Source organism: Stegodyphus dumicola, chromosome 7 (genome assembly GCF_044657685.1).
Source record: "Stegodyphus dumicola isolate Sdum_Otavi_A_Nest chromosome 7, ASM4465768v1".
NCBI lineage: Eukaryota > Metazoa > Arthropoda > Arachnida > Araneae > Eresidae > Stegodyphus > Stegodyphus dumicola.
The window spans coordinates 9,517,655-9,538,129 of NC_140774.1; the positions used below are offsets into that span (position 1 = coordinate 9,517,655).

Below are 20,475 nucleotides of genomic sequence, written 5' to 3' on the forward strand. Positions count from 1 at the left end.
ATCGGAAGCGAATTATAATGACGAGGAATTTGATTTAAATCATATCAAAGACGGAGTACATCAAGATGAAATACTACATTTAGTAAGAAATTATAAGCCAAATAATAATAAAAAAAAAAATCTGCCCTGAAGATAAGGATAGTGCTGACGAATCAACTTCCATCTCACTACGCGCCGCAGCGTTCCATCATTCCGGATTATGGGTGTCCGAATTAACGACTTTTGACTGTATATTCTTCATACAGCAATACAGAATACATTGTTTACTCAATTTCAGAAAATAAAAAGATAAACACATTAAGGGAAAGATTTCTTGGAATAGAAAAACTCAAATATATATGCTTAATGATTAGAAATTAACCACTTTTTTAAATAAATGATTAGAAATTAAATTTTATCATTAATTAATTAATGATTAGAAATTCATTACAAATTTCCTGTAAAACACATGTATTATGTTTTAATACCATGAACACAATTTTAATATTTTTAAGAAATTGTAGGTGTATAAATCTTGTTTCAAATTCTTCTAAACCTTTCGAGTTGCAAGGACCAAAATTTGAAACAAAAATTACTACTGCCAAATCTGTACTAGTAAAATATGGCAGCAGAAAAAAAAATGCATTATGTTAATGTTATTTCTTAAATACAATTTTAGCAGATTGTCATTTTTAATGATATTTATCAACGCTATGTTTGCAAACAGCAAATTTCCATATCTGCAAGTAAAAAATTTTAAATACAAATTTATATTAAAATTGCAAAAACGATGATAAGTTGCCAAATTCAGCTCTGCGAAACAAGACTATTTCTGGGCCTATAAGACAAACTTTTACTCCATAATGTGCCCTAAAATCAGTTTGCCTGAGGATTAACTTCCATCTTTTAAATATGTAAGATGATTCACCAATAAAAATATTCCACATCAGGCATAAAAATTGATTTCATTTATTACAAATGTTGATAATAACACTGCTTTGAGCCAGTAGAAAGCAAAAGTTTTAATATTGCATACGTATACAATGTAGCATTATGTATATGTTACCAGAAGACCAAAATCTGGGAAAGTCAACATTCACAGAGTCACCTGGTCTAAAATATCTACTAAATATCTTTATTTATCACTTACGCTAACAAATATTGATATTCACTATGCACTGATGGTGAATATTGAATAAAAATATTTTTCTACATTTTTAAGTCATACTTTTATTAAAATATTATCAAATATGAGAAAGCTTATACAACAGCATATGTAAATAAACAAACTTAAAATTAACAGTACAACATTCTAAACAGGGTTCGTACACATTTCTGCACACGGAAATTAAGTACTTTTAAGGACCATTAATGAAAAAATTAACGCCCTATGAGCAAATGGCAACTGAATAAATTCAATTAAAAATATTATTCTTATGTCTGAATTTTACTTTTGTAACACCATCCTAAAAATAAAATAGATCCCTGAGTAGTATGCATTATTACTAAACATCAATTAACATAATTATTAATAAGTTTGAGAATAAAATAAAACTTATACAATTTATCAAGTAGCATTAAATATTTTACACTTATAATAGTTGGACATATTTGAAAGAAGATAAGTGACATTTACTTATGTTTTACTAATGCTTCATGTTGATTTTTTTATGTCTCATTTTGTCACATACTTAGTCTAGAGCAGGGGTTGCCAAACTTTTTTGATCATCGCCCCCTATATAATTTTTCGAAATCTCCATAGACCCCCCACAAAAGTAATTTTCAGGTAATTAAAAAATAAAACTATATATTAGTCTAAATATTTAATAAATCAGAAACAGTAAGTAAAGTAGCTACAGATTTTTTACTTCTTAATGAGATGAGTGTGCCTGGTGTTTCTTGGCAAGGTTCGCTATATTGGGTTCGAAATTAGAAATTTTAACCGTAAATTCCCTCGAAGCTCCACATTTAATTTATTTCTGTTTTTAGTTAAAATTGAATTAACGTGACTGAAACTGGCTCCAACCATATACGAACTTGGAAACGCCAGCATAAATGGCTGAGCTATTTCGTAAAGTTTCACATATTTTTGCTTATATTTATATTAGTCCAAAATTTATGTATTGTCAAACTTTTAATAAGCGTTTTTGCTTCAAGATCGGACAATATTAATATTAAGTCAATTATAAAAGTATTTTAAATTTTTATGTACGCAGTTAGATATGTGTGATTTGCGTATTAAGAACTGTTTTTCCTTAGAGTCCCAATAGACCTCCATTCGACCCCTTGGGTCAGATAGACCCCTACTGTTGTTAAATAGACCTCTAGGAGTCTATATAGACCACTTTGGCGACCCCTGGTCTAGAGGTTTAGTAGCGGCAGGTAGATTTTATGTCAAAGGGCATATTTTAAAATGAGAAGTAAGATCATAATCAGCATGATTCATAACAAAAGACTGAATGTTGTCACCGCTGTTGCTTGTCTAGAGAGAGACCTGCTCATTAGAACAAACCTGAAAGGCCTGATGTAGAAAGCAAGTGTTGAAAGTTAGTCAGGCTCTGTTTGATGCAGTTAATGTCATAGCTTTGTGCAGTGTTCCAAGGGATTGTAGCCCAGTTAATATACTATAATGTTCCAATAAGCGATTAAAGTACCAGAGGTAAGTTGTTTTGTATTATTTTTGAGTTTCACTAGATGCAAAGAATAAGTTTTACTTGAATTTTTAAATTTTTGTTTTATTTTGTGACCACAGTAAGTGTTAATGAAAGGCAATAACTCGCTTTAATATGTATAAAGAATTAGTTATAAATAATTAAAAATTAGGTAATTAGATAACCTCAGTCATTATGGATTTACATGACCACTATTAAATTTTATTTTTTAACAATATTTGTTAAAAAAGCCTATTAAAATCAAAATCTAATAAAATTTCACAGTTTAAAATACATATAATTTGTGATGTTGATTCTAAAATGATATTTAGATAAACACTCAACAAAATATTTATAATTTCATTTTAACTTGAAGCCTTTCCAAACATTTTGACTAGTTTATATCGATTTCCTTCTCTTTATGCATCTTTTCTAACAATTAGAGATTTGTCTCAATATGCAAACGAATGCTCTCGCTAGTTTCTGCATGCTTATCTCTTAAATTGTAAACCTCTCCACAAAGTACCTATAAGGGTTTACTTGATCTGGTATAAAAGTTAAATAGATGAACTGATTGTGTGTATAAAGCTGCTTGGGAGTACCATTTTTGTTTGCTAATTTATAACAGTCAGTCTTCTAATCCAATAATAGCCGCCAGCAAATTTCGGGCATCTGTATGACCAAAGTTGACATCAGGGATTTATATGAACAGTATCAGCGATTTGAACAAGAGGAAATTTTCATTTTGAGGTTTGCATCACTGTCATGACTTGCAACTGAAGATTCTCTTTCACAGCCACTTTTTTAAAGAAATAAAGACATGTTTGCTCAGTCATGACTTGATATGAAAATGTGGTAAGCTGCAGCATTTCTTCAATATCTTCCTTAGGAATACGGTTTTTGGTAGTATGGCCACTGCTCAGACTTTCTTCAAATATTCACTTTCTTTAATCTGTTCTTCAGTTTCTACACTGAGATTGGTTCCCCAGGCAAAGATGACAATGTTACGCCTTTTTCTGGTTTAATGCCAAACATGGCTTCATAAGGAACTTTGCATATTCCTTCATGGTATGCAGTGTTCTTGGCAAACCATCTGACTATCTATCTATTTGTATTGCTATCATTTATCCATGCAATTTACATATTCTATATTGTTAGTTCTACAGATTTGTGGATTTGGAGCGACTGATGACGACACTTGAAAAAGAATGAAAACGCAGCCATTACACAGAGGAGTTCCAAAGACATGTTTACAGTTGTCAAAAAAACTACGAAAAACATGCTGAAACAAATCAGGAACACAGCCTTGAGGATATAATGGTGAAGGCAAGCTACACAGCAAAGCACTAAAGTACAGCTCCCATCTTTGTCTGGTCGTTCTCGAAGCTCAAGACACTACTACTAAACTTAACGTATTCTGGATACTTTCCATGATACAACTCAAGATACACTGGTAATAAACTCATGATAAACTGCTACTCTGCATATGGGCAGGGTTTATATAGCTTTTGACCTGCCTTCGAGAACATTCTGGGGTAAGACAGTAAGACTTCATTCTAGAAGGTTCTCGCTTTGTCTATGGTAAATCGCCAAATGGGCGATTCCATGACAAGTATGGCAACCCTGCTTCTCCTTGCTATTTTCAAGCAATTTGGGGGGAAGCTATCTTACCAAAGCTGGGCATTTCGTAACACTGCCCCTTCCCAAGGATTGTACTTGGTCAGCAACCAAATTTTATATAAACAAAAAGATAAAACAAATAAGATAAATAAATAATACAAAAATTAATCAAATAACAATTTTAAATTTTACAAAATTAAGAATGAATTTTAGTGTCAGGCTTTTCATTACGCTATACCAGAGTTAAATAGCTTTTCAATGCAGTTCTCAGATGCATTTCTGTTTTGCATATCATAGCTTGAAGATTCAGTGCTTTCAGATTTTTCACCCACAGGAAGATCTGAAACAGTTTGTTCACCACTCTAGTTTATTCACACCATGCACACAGTTCACCTTGGTATTTTTAGCAGTTGATGTATGATTATTTTCCTTTATTTTTGGGAACCAGTTCCAAATTTTGCAATAGAGTTATGAATAGAATCCAATTGTTTACAAACATAACTATCCTGATTTAAAATTCAGTCCATGTCTGCACAACCTGCACTATGAGACACACACCCAGTTTGTGAAATAGGTGTATTTTCTTGCAATACTGACACACTCTGCTTAAGCTGTACATCAGCTTCTCCCATCTCTGGTTCATATGCATTTTCAGATGGTTCAATACTTGCTGACTGCGACTTTAACTCCACTACCAGTTTCTACCAACTTAACAGTCACATTTTCACTTTCTTCCACTTCTACTTCAGGCACTTGAAAATCAAAAGCTTCTGTCCTGTCTTCTATTTCTTCATGTTTTTGTTTTTTTCCTTTAATCCATGTTAGATGTTTTATCCATCATTTCCTGATCTTTCTCAGATACTTCACCAGCTACTTCATACATTTCTTCATCCTTTGATTCTTTAGATACCACTTCTGTCATTTTGACATCTTTTATGGCTCCAGTTTCTTCTGTAAGCTCCATTTTCATCTGTTGGAGTGGCTCTAGCAGCATCTCTTGACCAGCTTTTATTTCTCTCAACTAACTTTTCTTGTCCAATTGTCATCTCTTCCAGTCCAGCAACAGCTGCTAGGAAGTTCATCAACTTCATTTCCTTTGCGATGGCTTTTTTCTGTAGAGGTCACCGGCATTCATGCACACACCCCATTCTTGGCACCAGCTGTTGCGTTTCATGGGTTCATGGATTTGGAGTGATCGATGACAAAATTTGACAAAGAATCAAAACACAATTTATTAACCAGTGTTACACAGGAGAGTTCCAAAGACATGTTTACAGCTGCCAGAAAACTACAATAAACAAGCTGAAACAATTAGTAAACCAGCCTTCAGGTTATCACAGTGAAGACTCTCCACATTCGCATTGTGACGTCTTTAATGTTACAATATACAAAAGATACTACAATTTACATATATACAAAATTTGTAATAATACAATTAAATACAAGCATATTTCAGTAATCAATGTAGAGAATCCAAGCATGGCCTACAGATAACAATTATAATTGCGAGTTATGCAGTTTATGCACATCATAATTGCTTGTGTAGTTTATTTAGTATTTTTAATTTTTTTAAATTTTTTATATGATCATAATGAAACATCTTCCTCTCATTCTGCTATTTTATTTACCCAAATGTAAGACTATCGAGTTTTAAGAGAAAAATATGGGCAAAAGTCATACCTTTTTAGTACAGTAATTATGATCAATTAATAAACGAAAACACTAAAAACCAATGGAAAGCATCAAACTATACGAAAATGAGAGCTTGCATATTGTCACCAAATCGATGATATTTTACAGAAGGCAAAAAACAATTACTACAGACTACAGTTGCAAAGAATTATTTATTACATACACTTTATCCAGAAAATCAATCACTAAACTTAACTTACACATATTATTAGCTCCCATAAAAACAAAGAAAGGAGGTATGCTTTCAGTGAACAAGCATAAATTAAGAGTCCCCACATGATTTTACTATTTTTACAATTATGTCTGTCTGTATGCAGGTGTGATGATTTTTTCATCCATAACAACATTCGTAGGAAACTTCTAAACTTTTTCTATTTTCCGTATTATTTGGATTCTAGGGTAAAGCGAAAAACTGGAAGCGATTTTCCTTGAAGCTCATAATAATTTTTAATGAAAAACTATAAAATATAATCCAAAACTTTTTAATTTTAGCATTTAAGACACATTTATGGGAATGAAATATTAGATGTGGGCTAAAATGAATAAATAGGACGTGATTTGAGAAGCTCTTGAAGCTCTGAGACTTTTGTAAAAAAAATTACAAGGTAATCCAAAACTTCTCAAATATAATTTTTAAAAATGTATATAATTGTTACCAACCTATTACATTTATAAGCATTAAAAGAATTCTGAAATTATGCTAAATGCTATGAAAATAAGCACATTTTGAAGGCAATCTCTCATTGGAGCAGTTTAATGTGTAGCCCTAATTCTCAACGTTTAAATCACTTTTGAAATTAAAAAATATACTGCCACCAAATGTTATTGCTATGTGTTATTTTTAAAGAAATAATATAATTAATGTACCAAATGTATAAATGTATGACAATATTTGACACTTATTAGGAATTTTAAATATGCTGTTTTTAAAAATTTTGCTGCTATTAAGTCTGTGAATCCAAAACACTCTTGTGTTATGATCACATATATTCAAAGGGAGTAGTGCAGATAACATGAAATTACCATTTTCTTTCAGATCTGCCATCGTATCTAAAATCAGATTTAATCACTTCTGAATGATAAGTATGAATAAAAGTAAAATACCTGATCATCTTTGTACAGCATCTGATCATCAGGAGGAACTTTTGTAATGCCCTCCACCATCTTCTTCAACTCTTGAACTGTAGTGGTTTCTTTTGCATCCAAGAAAATTGTAGTTTTCTTACGCCTAACCATTAAAAACACGTCCTAAATTAAAAAATAATAATAATATTTAGATTCATTGGAAAAAGTTATTGAACCTGAACTTTTACAAATTCAATAAGTTTCAATTTAACCGATTCAATACAATTTTGAAAGTTCAAATTTGAAGTTCCAGAACAATCAAATTAATACAGAGAACTAATATTGTGATCATGAGACGGCCAGCATAAAACAAATTTGTTATTTTACATAGGTGAATTGAATTTTTTTTCTTAACTAGCAGAGCTTAGGTTACTGGAATACATTAAAGCGTATGAGGGATATGTGCCTAAAATCTGCCACATAAGGGCATGCCTTCATTGAAGTCTTCCTAAAGAAAACTGGCTCATAGATATGCGACACACACACACACACACACACACACAAAAAAAAGGCAATCATACAGCTGGCCAATTTAACTGGTTTCAAACATGGAACAAACTGCTAATATTCAGCAGTCTTAATCACTCAGCAATCGTTGCTGCCCTTCACTGATAAGTACTGATTATAATTACAATACCAAGATCAATGCAAATAATTAAGAATACATATTAAGGTTGTTAAATTATTACATATGATATAAGCGCACGAAAATCACACAAAATATTCTCAATATCAGGGTCAAAGAAGTTGAAATTACATCCCCAGATAGAGACTGTAACAAAGAGGATGAATGTGACCATCTGGTACCCCTTGGACTACTTAAATCCCAATTTAGATCAGGATTTGCTACTTTTTTAGTGATATACAATTAGTTTAGATGATCATGCTTTGGCATTATTACAACAGGTATTATATATACTTTTATTACATTAAATGATTATTATATTAAATTAGACATTACCAGAAGAACAAACTGATGGGGTCCTGAAGTGGCCCCCATCATCTCTCTCAATAATTGCCATTGTTCTTTAAAAATATTAAAAAGCAGTTTAAGTGATCATACTTGGAATATGTCAATTAAAGCAATTCTATTTCACATTTGTCAACAATCATCATTTTACTGAAATAATCAGATAAAAAACAATACAGCCAACCCTACTTTTCGCTTTTTCATATTTTGTTCTGATGTCTGTCAACATGGCCAGAAATTTGCTCTCACTATTGACAGGCCACAATTGGAATCACCACAATTTGGTAAGGTGCCACGGCAGTATCACGGGTCTTGTTCTTATATCTGCACAATTATTTGCTTAAGATGACCTCCCCCCCCCCAACTCTCTATGGTATGAGTGTCGTGAGCAAACTGGATCAACATAATTTGTCTAATAATTTGCCTTCAGATGAGTATATAACGTGATTGATAACCAAAGGCAAATTCAGGGTAAATTACTTGTTACAGATACAACCAGGTACGTTGCCTGTTACAAGAATACTCATAGCAAATATGATTTACAAATCTCATCCATGGTTTTTATTTATTTTCATGACTTAAAAGCACAAATAACGTAATTTATCAATTTTTACACAAATAACTTCTTATTTAGAAAGCCAATAGTTGAAATATTTTGAAAAACTTTGAGAAGGAAAATTCTGCCCAACAAGATTCAAAATGATGATGTAATGCATTTTGTACTACTTAAGTTTCAAGCTTGAGTAATTAAAAAGAAAATTATTAATCTTTGAATTGATGTCACATTCTGAATAAATTCATGAATCATGGCACATTTGACCATACAGGTGACATCTGCTCAGTTACATTCCAATTTTCAGAAAGAGCACCTAGGGCGACAGTTTCTTATCCCTCTTCTACTACTAAACCATAGGTGAGGGGTTTTAGCTCAAAGCCAACTTAGAGATTATGATGCATAAAATATTGTCTTTCCTAGACACTGAAGATGTGTACTCGTAATGAAGAGGAAGCTTGGCAGCCAAGGCAGATAAAATATTTATCTTTATTTCAAGAAAAACATATTACGGCCACAAATTACATGCCACCTATAATTGGTGCTTATTTCACACGTTTACATGTTTTATAGCTTTGCAGTAAGAAAGCAGCAAGCAGTGATCCATCTAAGCTAGAGATAGTCAACTTCATACCTACTGCCCACTGCATAGGCAGTAAAATTTCTATACCACCACAGTAATATAACACAACTGCAAAGAAGTTTTTAAGTGGAGGTTTAGTAAAAAATATATACAGTACAAAGTCCGCAATCCGGACTCGCCGATTCTGGATTATAGATCATCAATTTAAATCTGGCAAGATGGCATGCAGAAATTATACAATTAAAAATATGAAACCATAATTTATGAAAAAAAGAACAATTATGATCTAAAGGGTATCAAAATTTACAAAAAAAAAAAAAAGCTTAATATTTATTTGTTTACTTTATTAAGCATTTCTTTCAATGTAAGTTGTTTAAGTTGCTTCGTTTTATGTGAGAATACTTTCTCTTTAATTCTATAAGCAGACATAATTTCTTGTTCAGTAACAAAGTTCCACTATTCAAATCCTGCAATTGCTGTATTGAGAATACCGACTAACTTGTCAATCGAAATTTTTTCGTTTTCAATAACCTCTCTGTCACTTTCTTCACTATCAGAAGCAGTATTTTCTGGATTTAGAACCATACTACAGATTTTGCAGTCCGTTAATTGATTGATGTTGGGGCATTGTCGTCGCAATGAAAATTTTTTATATCATCTTTATTTATTACTGCTTCTCCACATTTCTTTACAAAATCCAATAACTGGAAAATTTCCCCTTTAGTTTTCCGAAAACCTTCAAATTCGCGGCTATCATCTTCATCTTCCTCACCATGAAATATGAGCTGGCCATAAATTATGCCAAGCATTTTTTAACGTATCTTGGAGACACATCCTCCCACGATCTTGTGATGCTCCACACAGTAGATTTTATGCTAAAAAATTTCAAAAAGTCTCGCCATTGTTAAAAAAAATTTAACATATATTTTTTTAAATGCTACTTTATATTTGCATTTCAAAACGTGCACTTTTCCCATATCCATAGGCTGAATGATAGATGTACAATTTGAAGGGAAAAATAATACGAATACAATATCTTTCACTAAAACTTTATGAAATATGCGCCGAACAGTTGGCAACAATCAGGACTATTTTTGAGTCATCAGGTAAACCAACCAAATTCAAATGTCGCCGAGCCTCAGGTATAAAATGATTTCAAAACCAATCATTCATCAACGCTTGTGTCATCCATTGTTCTTTTATTTGCACGATATATAATGGGGAAAATCGTTATTCCTTTAAATGCTCAAGGTCGTGCATGTTTTCTGATTACGAAAAGTTTGCACCTGTGCATTCCTACAGCATTTGCGCATGCTAAAATTGTTAGTCTCGCTTTGGAATCTTTGATGCCAGTTAGAGCCTTTTCTGTAGAGGTTGCCAAGGTATATTGTTATGTTGCCAAGGTTATTTGATAATGGTATAGATATATTCCCAAATTGCTATATCTATACCATTATCAAATAAGAACTCAATATTAAACCAGCAACTCAAATGTGACTTAAAAATGTAGAATTATGTAAATCTTCTCATGTTTAAATGGGCATGTTCGCTAGATCTGAAGCAAAGATGACTGTGGTTTCGTACAAACCCTATAACGGAATTATATCTATATATCTTAAAATGCATAACCACCAAACTGTGGCAAATCCTAAGTATTCCTGAAACACAATTGCACTTCTAAAGAAAAGGAGACTGCTGCCTACCAACATTGTATTCCAATTGTCACAAAGTTTTGCTTTTGACAACGAGGTAGATAATCAAAAGTATTTCAAAGAATGTGAATCAATGTATACTTAAGGCATTACATTTGCAAATGGACAAAGTCTCATTTGAAGTTACGATATCAGAAGTTTTACAATCAAAATCACTAAATCCTTAACAGAAAATAACTGAAATATTTTAATCAGAAGAGATTACATGTTCCTGTATTAAAAACAAATCTAATTTCAATTAAAAAATAAAAGAAAAAAGATTCTAAGTTTTGTCTGAAGGAAATAAATGTAATCATGAAAGACTAAGTTATTAAAGAATGTAATGCAACTAACAATCTTCACCAAATTACACCCACTGAAAGAAATATACTAACCACGAGATCACGTAGCATTGAAATAGTGTAACACACTTTTGTTCAGCCAGAACAGTAAAAAAATGAGAAAATTCTAGCAGAAATTCAATTCGTCTGACAATCAAAACAGGAAACAAATGGCATTAAAATTGCCCAAGTAACATAAGCTAAAGTGACCATATGTCCCAAATTTCCTGGGACAGTCCCAATTTTTTTTTTTTTTTTTTTTCATTTTTTGGTCACAAATAGTTAATTGTGAATTATACTTTAGATAACTTTTCTTTGTATTTTTAATTCCATGGTTTTGATATGTTAATAATATTTTCCGACTTACGATAAATGTTGATAGTCCAACGATTTACTCAACAGTAGCAAAACTAAACTTTGACCCTAAAAGTAACTTATTATTTTAATACGTAGTATTATCGTAATTGCACTCGATAATTTGAATTCATTGATTCTGTGAGTGAGAAACATTGCTTAGTATTCCAAATTTGTAGTATTTATTTTCTTCTTCATTGTGCGATCTTCTTATTTCCTCTTCATTGTAAGCAAATAGATTTTTTTTATTTACTAATATTTGGAATTCCAGGCTCCCTACAGAGAATATGATGAGATTTAGGAATTTAAGAAACAGTGATATGAAAGCTGTGTATGATTCCGATATGCAATAAATATAATTTTCTTATTTTCATTAATGTAAAGTTTAAAACTGTTAGAAGATTGTGCCGTTATGTAGCAATAAGGTAAAATGTAAAAATGATAAAATTAAAATGCTTCATAATATTAATTTAAATTTTAAAAAACTTTTTTTTATTTATATAAATGCTAATGCTTAAAAACCTGGACTGGGACATTGTTTACAATTTTAATAATTGGTAGAATTCACTTACTGTATCATGGTAATTTAAAATACAGTCAAAAGTCGTTAATCCGGACTCGTCGGGACTTTGGCGATTCCGGATTATAGATCATCAGTTTAAATCTGGTAAGATGGCATGCAGAAATTATAAAATTAAAAATATGAAACCGTAATTTATGAAATAAAGAAAAATTATGATCTAAAGGGTATCAAAATTTACAAAAAAAAAAAGCTTAATATTTATTTGTTTACTTTATTAAACATTTCTTTCAATGTTAAGTTGTTTAAGTTGCTTCGTTTTTTATGTGATAATACATTCTCTTTAATTCTTTAAACAGACATAATTTCTTGTTCAGTTACAAAGTTCTGCTGTTCAAGTCCTATAATTGCTGTGTCGAGAATACCGACTAATTTGTCAATTGAAATTTTTTCGTTTTCAATAACCTCTGTCACTTTCTTCGCTATTGGAAGCGAATTATAATGACGAGGAATTTGATTTAAATCATATCAAAGATGGAGTACATTGAGATGAAATACTACATTTAATAAGGAATTGTAAGCCAAATAAAATAAAAACATCTGCCCTGAAGATAAGGATAGTGCTGACAGATCAACTTCTAATTCATAGCGCAGCGTTAAAAATAAACAAAGTTTAGATAAACAAACGTTAAAGTTTAGATAAACAAAGGATATGCCTTTATCCATTTTTTGTAGCAATTCCACTTTTTGTTTAATGAACTTCGAAACATACTTTCGCTTTGTACATCATTTACATATTAATAAATATATATCAGAAATTCTGTTTGACATAAATGAAAGTTAAGCTTACTTTTATAAAATTGGGTACAACTCTAATATACGCCCTAATTTCACCAAATGTGGCGATATGTGTTCTGCGCTGGTTTTTGGCGCGATTGCATGTTCTATGGCAACCCTGTTGACATTGAAAAATCTTTCGCTGGAGCTCGTTGGTTCGCCTCTGTGTCTGAGAAGATGGGAGGGAAAGATAAAATGGTAGTTGTTGAATTGAAGTTCGGCAAAAGGAAATATGATTGTGGCTATCCTGTTGAGGGGTAGTGGATATTTGGAAGTGTGGAAAGAGGATCTGGGAGATTATTTTTAATGGCAGTGCATGATAGAAGTAGGGATTTGTAATTTTATTTATTTGTGAACCATAGTATAAATTTTCTGGATAGTGTGTCTGGCTGTCATGTAAATACGATAGTGATTACGTGGCGGCATGTTAAAGGCGGTATGAAATTTATATTTCTGCTATTCGAAAACGCATTAATTCATGGTAAGTGCATTTTATTTTATTCTTGTTCTTATTTTGTGGAATGCTATGTTCATTGGTTCTTTAGTATGAATTTCTGTCGTTATTGTTGTTTTTTTAAATTGTTTGAAATTTATTTTAGTTTATTTTGTTGTTTAGTTCGTAGATGTTTTTTAAAGTTGAAACAGAATGCTGTGTACATGGTATTATTTGAAATTTATTGTTATGTTATTTTATTAAAGCGAGGAGTGCGTAGATCGTAGATTCCTTCCTTGCCTAAATTGTGCAATTCGTAGAATTTTTTTAAAGTTTAAACAGGATGCTGTGTACATGGTATTCTTTGAAATTTGTTGTTGTTATGTTAATTTATTAAAGCGAGGTGTGCGTAGTTTGTAGATTCGTTCGTTGCCTACATTGTGCAATTCGTAGATGTTTTTTTAAGTTAAAACATGTCGCTGTGTATATGGATTCTTGTCAAATATTTTTGGTTAGAAACTTTACGTTTTTGCTATCTAAATTTTTTGTTTTTGTTTTGGATTTTTAGCTAAATTGTGTGTTCAAAACGTAGTTTTTGCATGTGCGAAAACCGCGTTTTTGGAGACATTTTAGGCTAAAAGTTCAAAATGTTGAAATTTAGATAGTAATATGGCAGCGTGAAGTTTCTCGCCAAAATATTTGGCGACTTGAGGGCGCATATCAGAGTATTCTTAAAATTGCTCTAACAGTCTGCAAAAAATAATAAGCTGGATCCAATTCGAAGATTAAGGAACAACGCAATCTGCAACATTAACTGAAATAGATAATTAAATAATTTTAGCTTATGCAGTTCGTTATACATTAAACGCGCATTCGTAAACGTATTTTGCTCACGCGCACAAGCATATTCTCAGCCATTGACGCATGCGCAGAAAGTTTGAAGCTTTGAGGTCCGGATTATAGATCATTCCGGATTATGGGTGTTCGAATTAACGACTTTTGACTGTATACACAATTTTTATACTTATTTCTATATCTATAGAGAATACCACAACAGACTCTGGCTATGAGACACTAAAAAGGCCCGGCAGTCATACGAAATGACCACTGTTCTAGATATTATAAATTGTAATTAAAATGATTTGTGCAACGGTCTCTGCTAATTCAAACTGAATTACCCAGGGCAGGTGGCAAGAACCTCACTTTGCTTACTGCCCCACGGGGTTTCCTCCTTCTACTTGCTTAATTGCTTAAAGTAGAGTGCAATGAAAGAAACCACTGGCGGTACATTTCTTAAGAGCCACCGCTAGCTCAATAAATAAAGATGATTTAATAAAATGTTAATTCACATGTCAAACATCTCTTTGTACACATTTCTTGTGTAGATCTTTCCATCATTTTTAAGCTCACCTTGCAGAGGACCATCAATTACTTTTAATTTTACGTCCATTCTTTCACAAACTCTTGAACAGGCAACATAAAGATGACCGTATCCAAATGCAGGCTCAGGTAAAAAAATGCCAACACACTTAAACGTTTGGCCCTGAGACTTATGGATGGTCATAGCAAAGGCAAGTTTTACAGGAAATTGTCTACGTCTCGATTGAAGCGGCAACCCTGTGCCGTGGCAACTTCACCCCATTGGCTAGTACAGTTACACAGACAACTGCAACCAATAAACTATCGGCGACAAACAGACACTTAAGCCGCATACATATATGGGGTGAAGTAACATCATGTTCTCCGAAACGGCTGGCTCCTGGGCTTAGCGAAGCACACCATTGGATTCTGCAAGTCCGTGGCACGCCATTATGACTATTTACGTCTTCTTGGGACTTTAATTAGCCGAGATATTAATTAAAAACTAATTTTCTCCTACATTTTCCACTTTCTTTCTTGGGTTTTCCCTATTAGAGGAATTTGGTTAAGTACCAATTTCTTTTTTCTTGAATATCTACGGAACTGCGACAAGTTGAAATTCGAGACGCGTATCTTCTTATTCCAAAAAGTTCTCTGAATCCATCGATACCGTTCTAATCTTTGTAGTACTTTAATCGGTTGAGATATTAATTAAAAACTGCAGAAACGTTAATTTCCACTCTCATCTTTCCGAGTGACAACAAACTATCGGCGACACACACTTTAGCCGCTTATATATATAAAGAATACACTGTGATGTCACAAGCTTAGTCCCACCCATTTATGGACGTCACGTAGCTCCGCCTTCGTAACTTTGTTTATGCAGTGTATTCTAAGCTTTTACCCATCATTAATATTATGTGAATTTTATTCTTTTCCATAATGTAAAAACTTGTTTTAATATATTCAAGTAAGTGTTGCATGTTATTATTCTTAAAAATATTAACATTCTTATAAAATGTGTAAAATGTGATATATCGTTAGGAATAATTTCAAAAGTGATGGTGTCTTCTGTTCTTATTTTGGCTTTGCGTAGCGGCCATCTTAATATTGCACTTTCTTGGCCGATATCAGCACCAAAAAAGAAGGGGGTATCAAATTCTACACTTTTACCAAATCATGTTCTAATCACCTAAAAAAATTATTATTATGAATTCCTTATCATTTCATTAAATTATTCATTACTATTATTTTATTAATAAAAATAGATGATCAAATATTGTATTCCGACCTGCAGGCACATAAAGCTAGTTCATATTTCTTATATTTTGTCAAGTTCTGTTCTTGTTTCCTAATTTCTAGTAGAAACAAAGACACAAAACTCACAAATTATTACAGAGATTGATCAGAAATAGTAAATATTATACACACACACTGTACACATTTTGCTCTTAATAAATAAATAGTTTAGTTTAAATTAAATCAAAATAAACCTTGAAAAAGTTGCAAATATACTAACCTATTTTAAACTATTGTCAGCGTCGACAAACAAGTAACTTTTACTTCATCTATGGAGGGGACAAATGACCACCCTAATGACTTTTCTCGTTAGTGAACAGTAAAAAAAAAAAAGGGAAGTGTTTTCGATCGCAACATCCTAAAGGTTATATTTTGAGAATTTAACCGAGGTTTTAGATGGTTAACTGAGAGCATGCAAACATGTTTCGTTGAGCAAATACATCGAGACTTCAAACAGTATTAATCGTAATCTATTTTCTTTTCAAACTAAAACTAACAAAAGTCTCAATAGATTTGCCCCATATATAAACTTATATACAACCTCCACCACAAAAAACAAATAATTTCTAAAAAAAAAAAAAAATTTTTTCAATTATATACCTATAGCATCCCAAATTTTGAACTTCAAAATCTGGCGAAGGTTCATCAAAAGTTCTTGGAATTTTTATCAACACTATGGTAATTATGGGTTTTTACTTTATCAATACAAAAATAGTGCTTTTTGGTCATGGTTATTAACTAGGCCTAAAAGGTGCATGTTCAGGCCCATTACTATGAGGCCAAAGCTGTTGCAAATTAATCAAGAATTTTGAAAAATATTTTTCACTCACTTCTAGTAATTGTAGCAATAATAATGCACGTTTCACCCACAGCCAAAAAACGATATCCCATGGTCCCTTTTTTCTATTCTTAATTATTTATTACTTCATTCCTCTTATTAATGTATACATGATGAAACTTTCCTCGCTATAAGATTTTATTTCGAAGATTTAACTTGCGCTGCGGGATCCACGAATAAAAGGTAAGCAAAGTTTGCTATCTTTACTTTCAAAAACTTCCCTAGAATACTGAGAACTTTCCAAAGAAACACTGTTTATCATTACAGCTCGACTTCCAACTTCAATATACTACATTAATTAAATTTTCAAACTGCACTGTATAAAAAATTGAGTACTTCCCCCATACAGAATTCAAAGAATTTCTTTAAAAGTTAAATACCCTATTTTCTTTAAATCTTCCAAATCAAGAACATTAGTTTTATGTTAAATTCTATATTAGGACTACAGCATAAATGATTCATTCATTACTTTTTAATTAACAAAAATTGGTTAAAAATCTTTCCACACATTTATAACTTTTTACAAAGCTTTACCTGAAAACTACTTTAAACAATGGCAAAGACCTTCCTAACTATAAAAACACTATTTTTTCATACACATCCTCAGACTTAAAATAACCCATTTTTAATCAAATTAAATAAAATGTTACAGAATACAAAAATCTAAGTTGCATGTAAAATTTTAGATTAAAATTTTTTTTAATTGCACTTTATGATGGATTTTCAAATGATGGTTAGCATGAAAAGCAAATATGTTATATAAATAGGTGCATTCTAGAAATGTTTTTCACAGAGTATTTTCCTAAGACATAATTGCCAAGCTTGAAATATAAAGGACTGAAATACCCAGGTAAATCTTGTTCTGCACAGCAATGCAGTTTAAAAAAAAACTCTACATAAGGGAAACTAAGAAATCGACTTTTAACTGAACTTTAATTAATCTAAAATAACTAAGAGACACTACAGAAAATAAATTGACTTAAATTCACTTTCACGACACCAGATTCAGATTACTGAATTGTTTTAAATGATTCTGGTGTAAGTACATTAATATTTAATTAAATATTTTAAATTTTATGCTGTTTCACTTTTATAATGACAGTCTTGAGTATGAAACTTTCATTTATTGAAATAGTACTCTTAAATATGATGAATATAAAATAATTACATGGAGCCAATATATGTATTATACTCTGGCTGAAGTTATGAATATACCATATGATGTAAAGCAAAATTAAATACAAATACTGCCTGTTTAAACAAGGGTTAAATCTTAAATGTTCTACAAATATTTGTAATAGATTAAATTAAGACAATTCCAGTAAAATAATAATTACAAAAAGATACTGAAAAATCACCAAGTATGAATGAATGGAACTTGTAGTTTTAATTTTCATTTACTCAATGAATTTAATTTATGGATGGAAAAATTAAATAGTGGAAGATTTAAGAATTTACTAAGATACTAGAATATATGAAAAACAAAGTGTGGGCAGTTAATATGAGTTTTTTTAAATTGCTAAAATACGGTGGAAAACAAATTTTTGTACACAGAAAATCTGGTGACTTTACATAAATATTGTAATAACGCTATTAGCTATGAAATGACTTCATATAAAACTAAGTGGGGTAATTTCAATGTAATTAAGAAAATAACACTAAATATTCTTTCAATTCAAAAAATATTGACTTTTAAGCAAAAAACATGGACACGTGAGAAATGAAGAATATCCAGACTTGTCAGTTCATTCTCCTGATGATATTGAATATCAGCAAAAATATATAACGGGGGGAAAAAATTGCTCCATTCTAGATCGAATCTTCCTGGAATAATACTCTTTCCTTAATAAAATTAATTCAGATATAAATGAAAAAACTGATACTCGCCAAAATTTATATTCGGCTTTCATAGACTTGGCAAGTTGGCACAACAAGCTGGACTTCAAAACTGAGAGGCAATCAGTTATTACTTCAAAAAATACAAGCAAAGAGCTTAAAAGAAAGATCCTACTCTTTAACAATTAATACATTACAGTATAATTTACTTAAAATCACATGAATACTACAAAGAAGCTTTATGCGTACATCAAAATACAAAAAAGATGCCGCCACTTTGAATTCAAAAGAAAAACAATTGAAATGCTTTATAAAGCCATATCAAACTGCCACATTCAAATAAAAAATCAAGTATATAACAATATAATACATACCATGTTAAAATTTCTTCGATTGAATTTTTTTTCCAACAGCCCTTTCTTTGTAAGAACAAAAATTTATCCTCCTTTCTCCAAACTACAGTACATTCAATCCGTTGCCAGATTTACAAACTCTTTAAAACAATGAAATGCCAATGCCAATAATTATAAGTTAAAACCATGCATAACACACTGAAAATATTCTTTTCCATGCTTTTATACTCAATGATAATTTTTATTTTGTGTACGTTCAAAATGATTTGAAAATAAATTTATTTAAACTTTGCTATAATTTATTAAATACTTGATGACATATTTGTAAATATTAAGGATAACACATGGAATGATCATGAGTACCAACCTTTATATTTAATGTACACTTCAAAACAATTTAAAATCTATTGACACTAAACACAGATGAAAAAGATTCCAAACTTATTTAATTTCATGAAAATATCTAATCAATTATTTCTGGTAAATAAACATTAGCCAAAGATAGGGTTTTAGTTTTTCTGCAGTTTGACTAATAAAAAGCTAATTGGAGTCATAAAATTTGTAATTAAATACCGGTAATTAGCATGCCTTGTCTTCCCAGTGGTGCTCAAAATTATATGATATATTATATACCTTATAAGTTACAAACTAAATCTCCTTTATATGCTCATTTACAAAATTATGCTAGGCTATCTATATATTCCCAATTTATGTTAATTTTGTTTGCTTCACGTTACATTCCAACATGTTTAAACAAATTTGCACCTGAAAATATGATTACGGTTTAATATCGCAAAGAAAAGTTTACAATTCAAAATTTTAAAAATATAATTTTTTTCTTTTGATCGTATTCGTACTTTCGCATTCAGATTCAAGACTTTTTGTGCTATGTTTTTTGTTGCAACAATGCCATAAGAAATTAATTCTGAAAAATTTAGGATACAGAACATAAAATCATAAACTGCTATATATTTAAAACAAACTGTTTAAAATAAATGCCAAACAACGGAAGGGGGCTATTCTATCGTAAATTAGACAAACGAATATTTTTGCCTGTTTAATAAAGAACATATTTTATAATTAAAAACATTTCCAACAACTGAAGTAACAACAGTTTACTAATTTGCTGACGCACGAATTCATATAGTGAAAACAGTAGCACGTGATTTAATACACGATAAAAACCTTCGTAAACCTGTTCGTACATGAATTTTATATGAAATGTAGATTCTGCAGCAGAAATAGGTCCTTTCGGAGTGATCTTGAAACTCCACTGCTACCAGTATATGTTAGCAAGGCTAGTATAATATTGCAGTATGAAACTGCATAATTTCTCGAGGCACAATCATCTTTAAATACTCTTTTATCATGTCAATATAAACATATATGAATACTAAAAAATTTTATATATTAATACATGGCATACAGATTTTTGAAAAAA

General features: G+C 31.2%; 1 protein-coding gene across 1 annotated transcript in view; it reads right to left on the reverse strand.

Moving 5' to 3' along the window:
* Positions 1 to 19,177, reverse strand: part of LOC118204645 (elongin-B-like) — a 33,254-nt gene extending 14,077 nt beyond the window's left edge. The window contains exons 1-2 of the mRNA XM_035376949.2: positions 19,056 to 19,177; positions 7,047 to 7,190 (exon numbers count right to left, since the gene is read on the reverse strand). Coding sequence (XP_035232840.1) covers positions 7,047 to 7,190; positions 19,056 to 19,058 — 147 coding nt within the window. The 5' untranslated portion in view covers positions 19,059 to 19,177. The remainder of the gene's footprint in view (positions 1 to 7,046; positions 7,191 to 19,055) is intronic.
* Between the last annotated feature and the right edge of the window lie 1,298 nt (positions 19,178 to 20,475).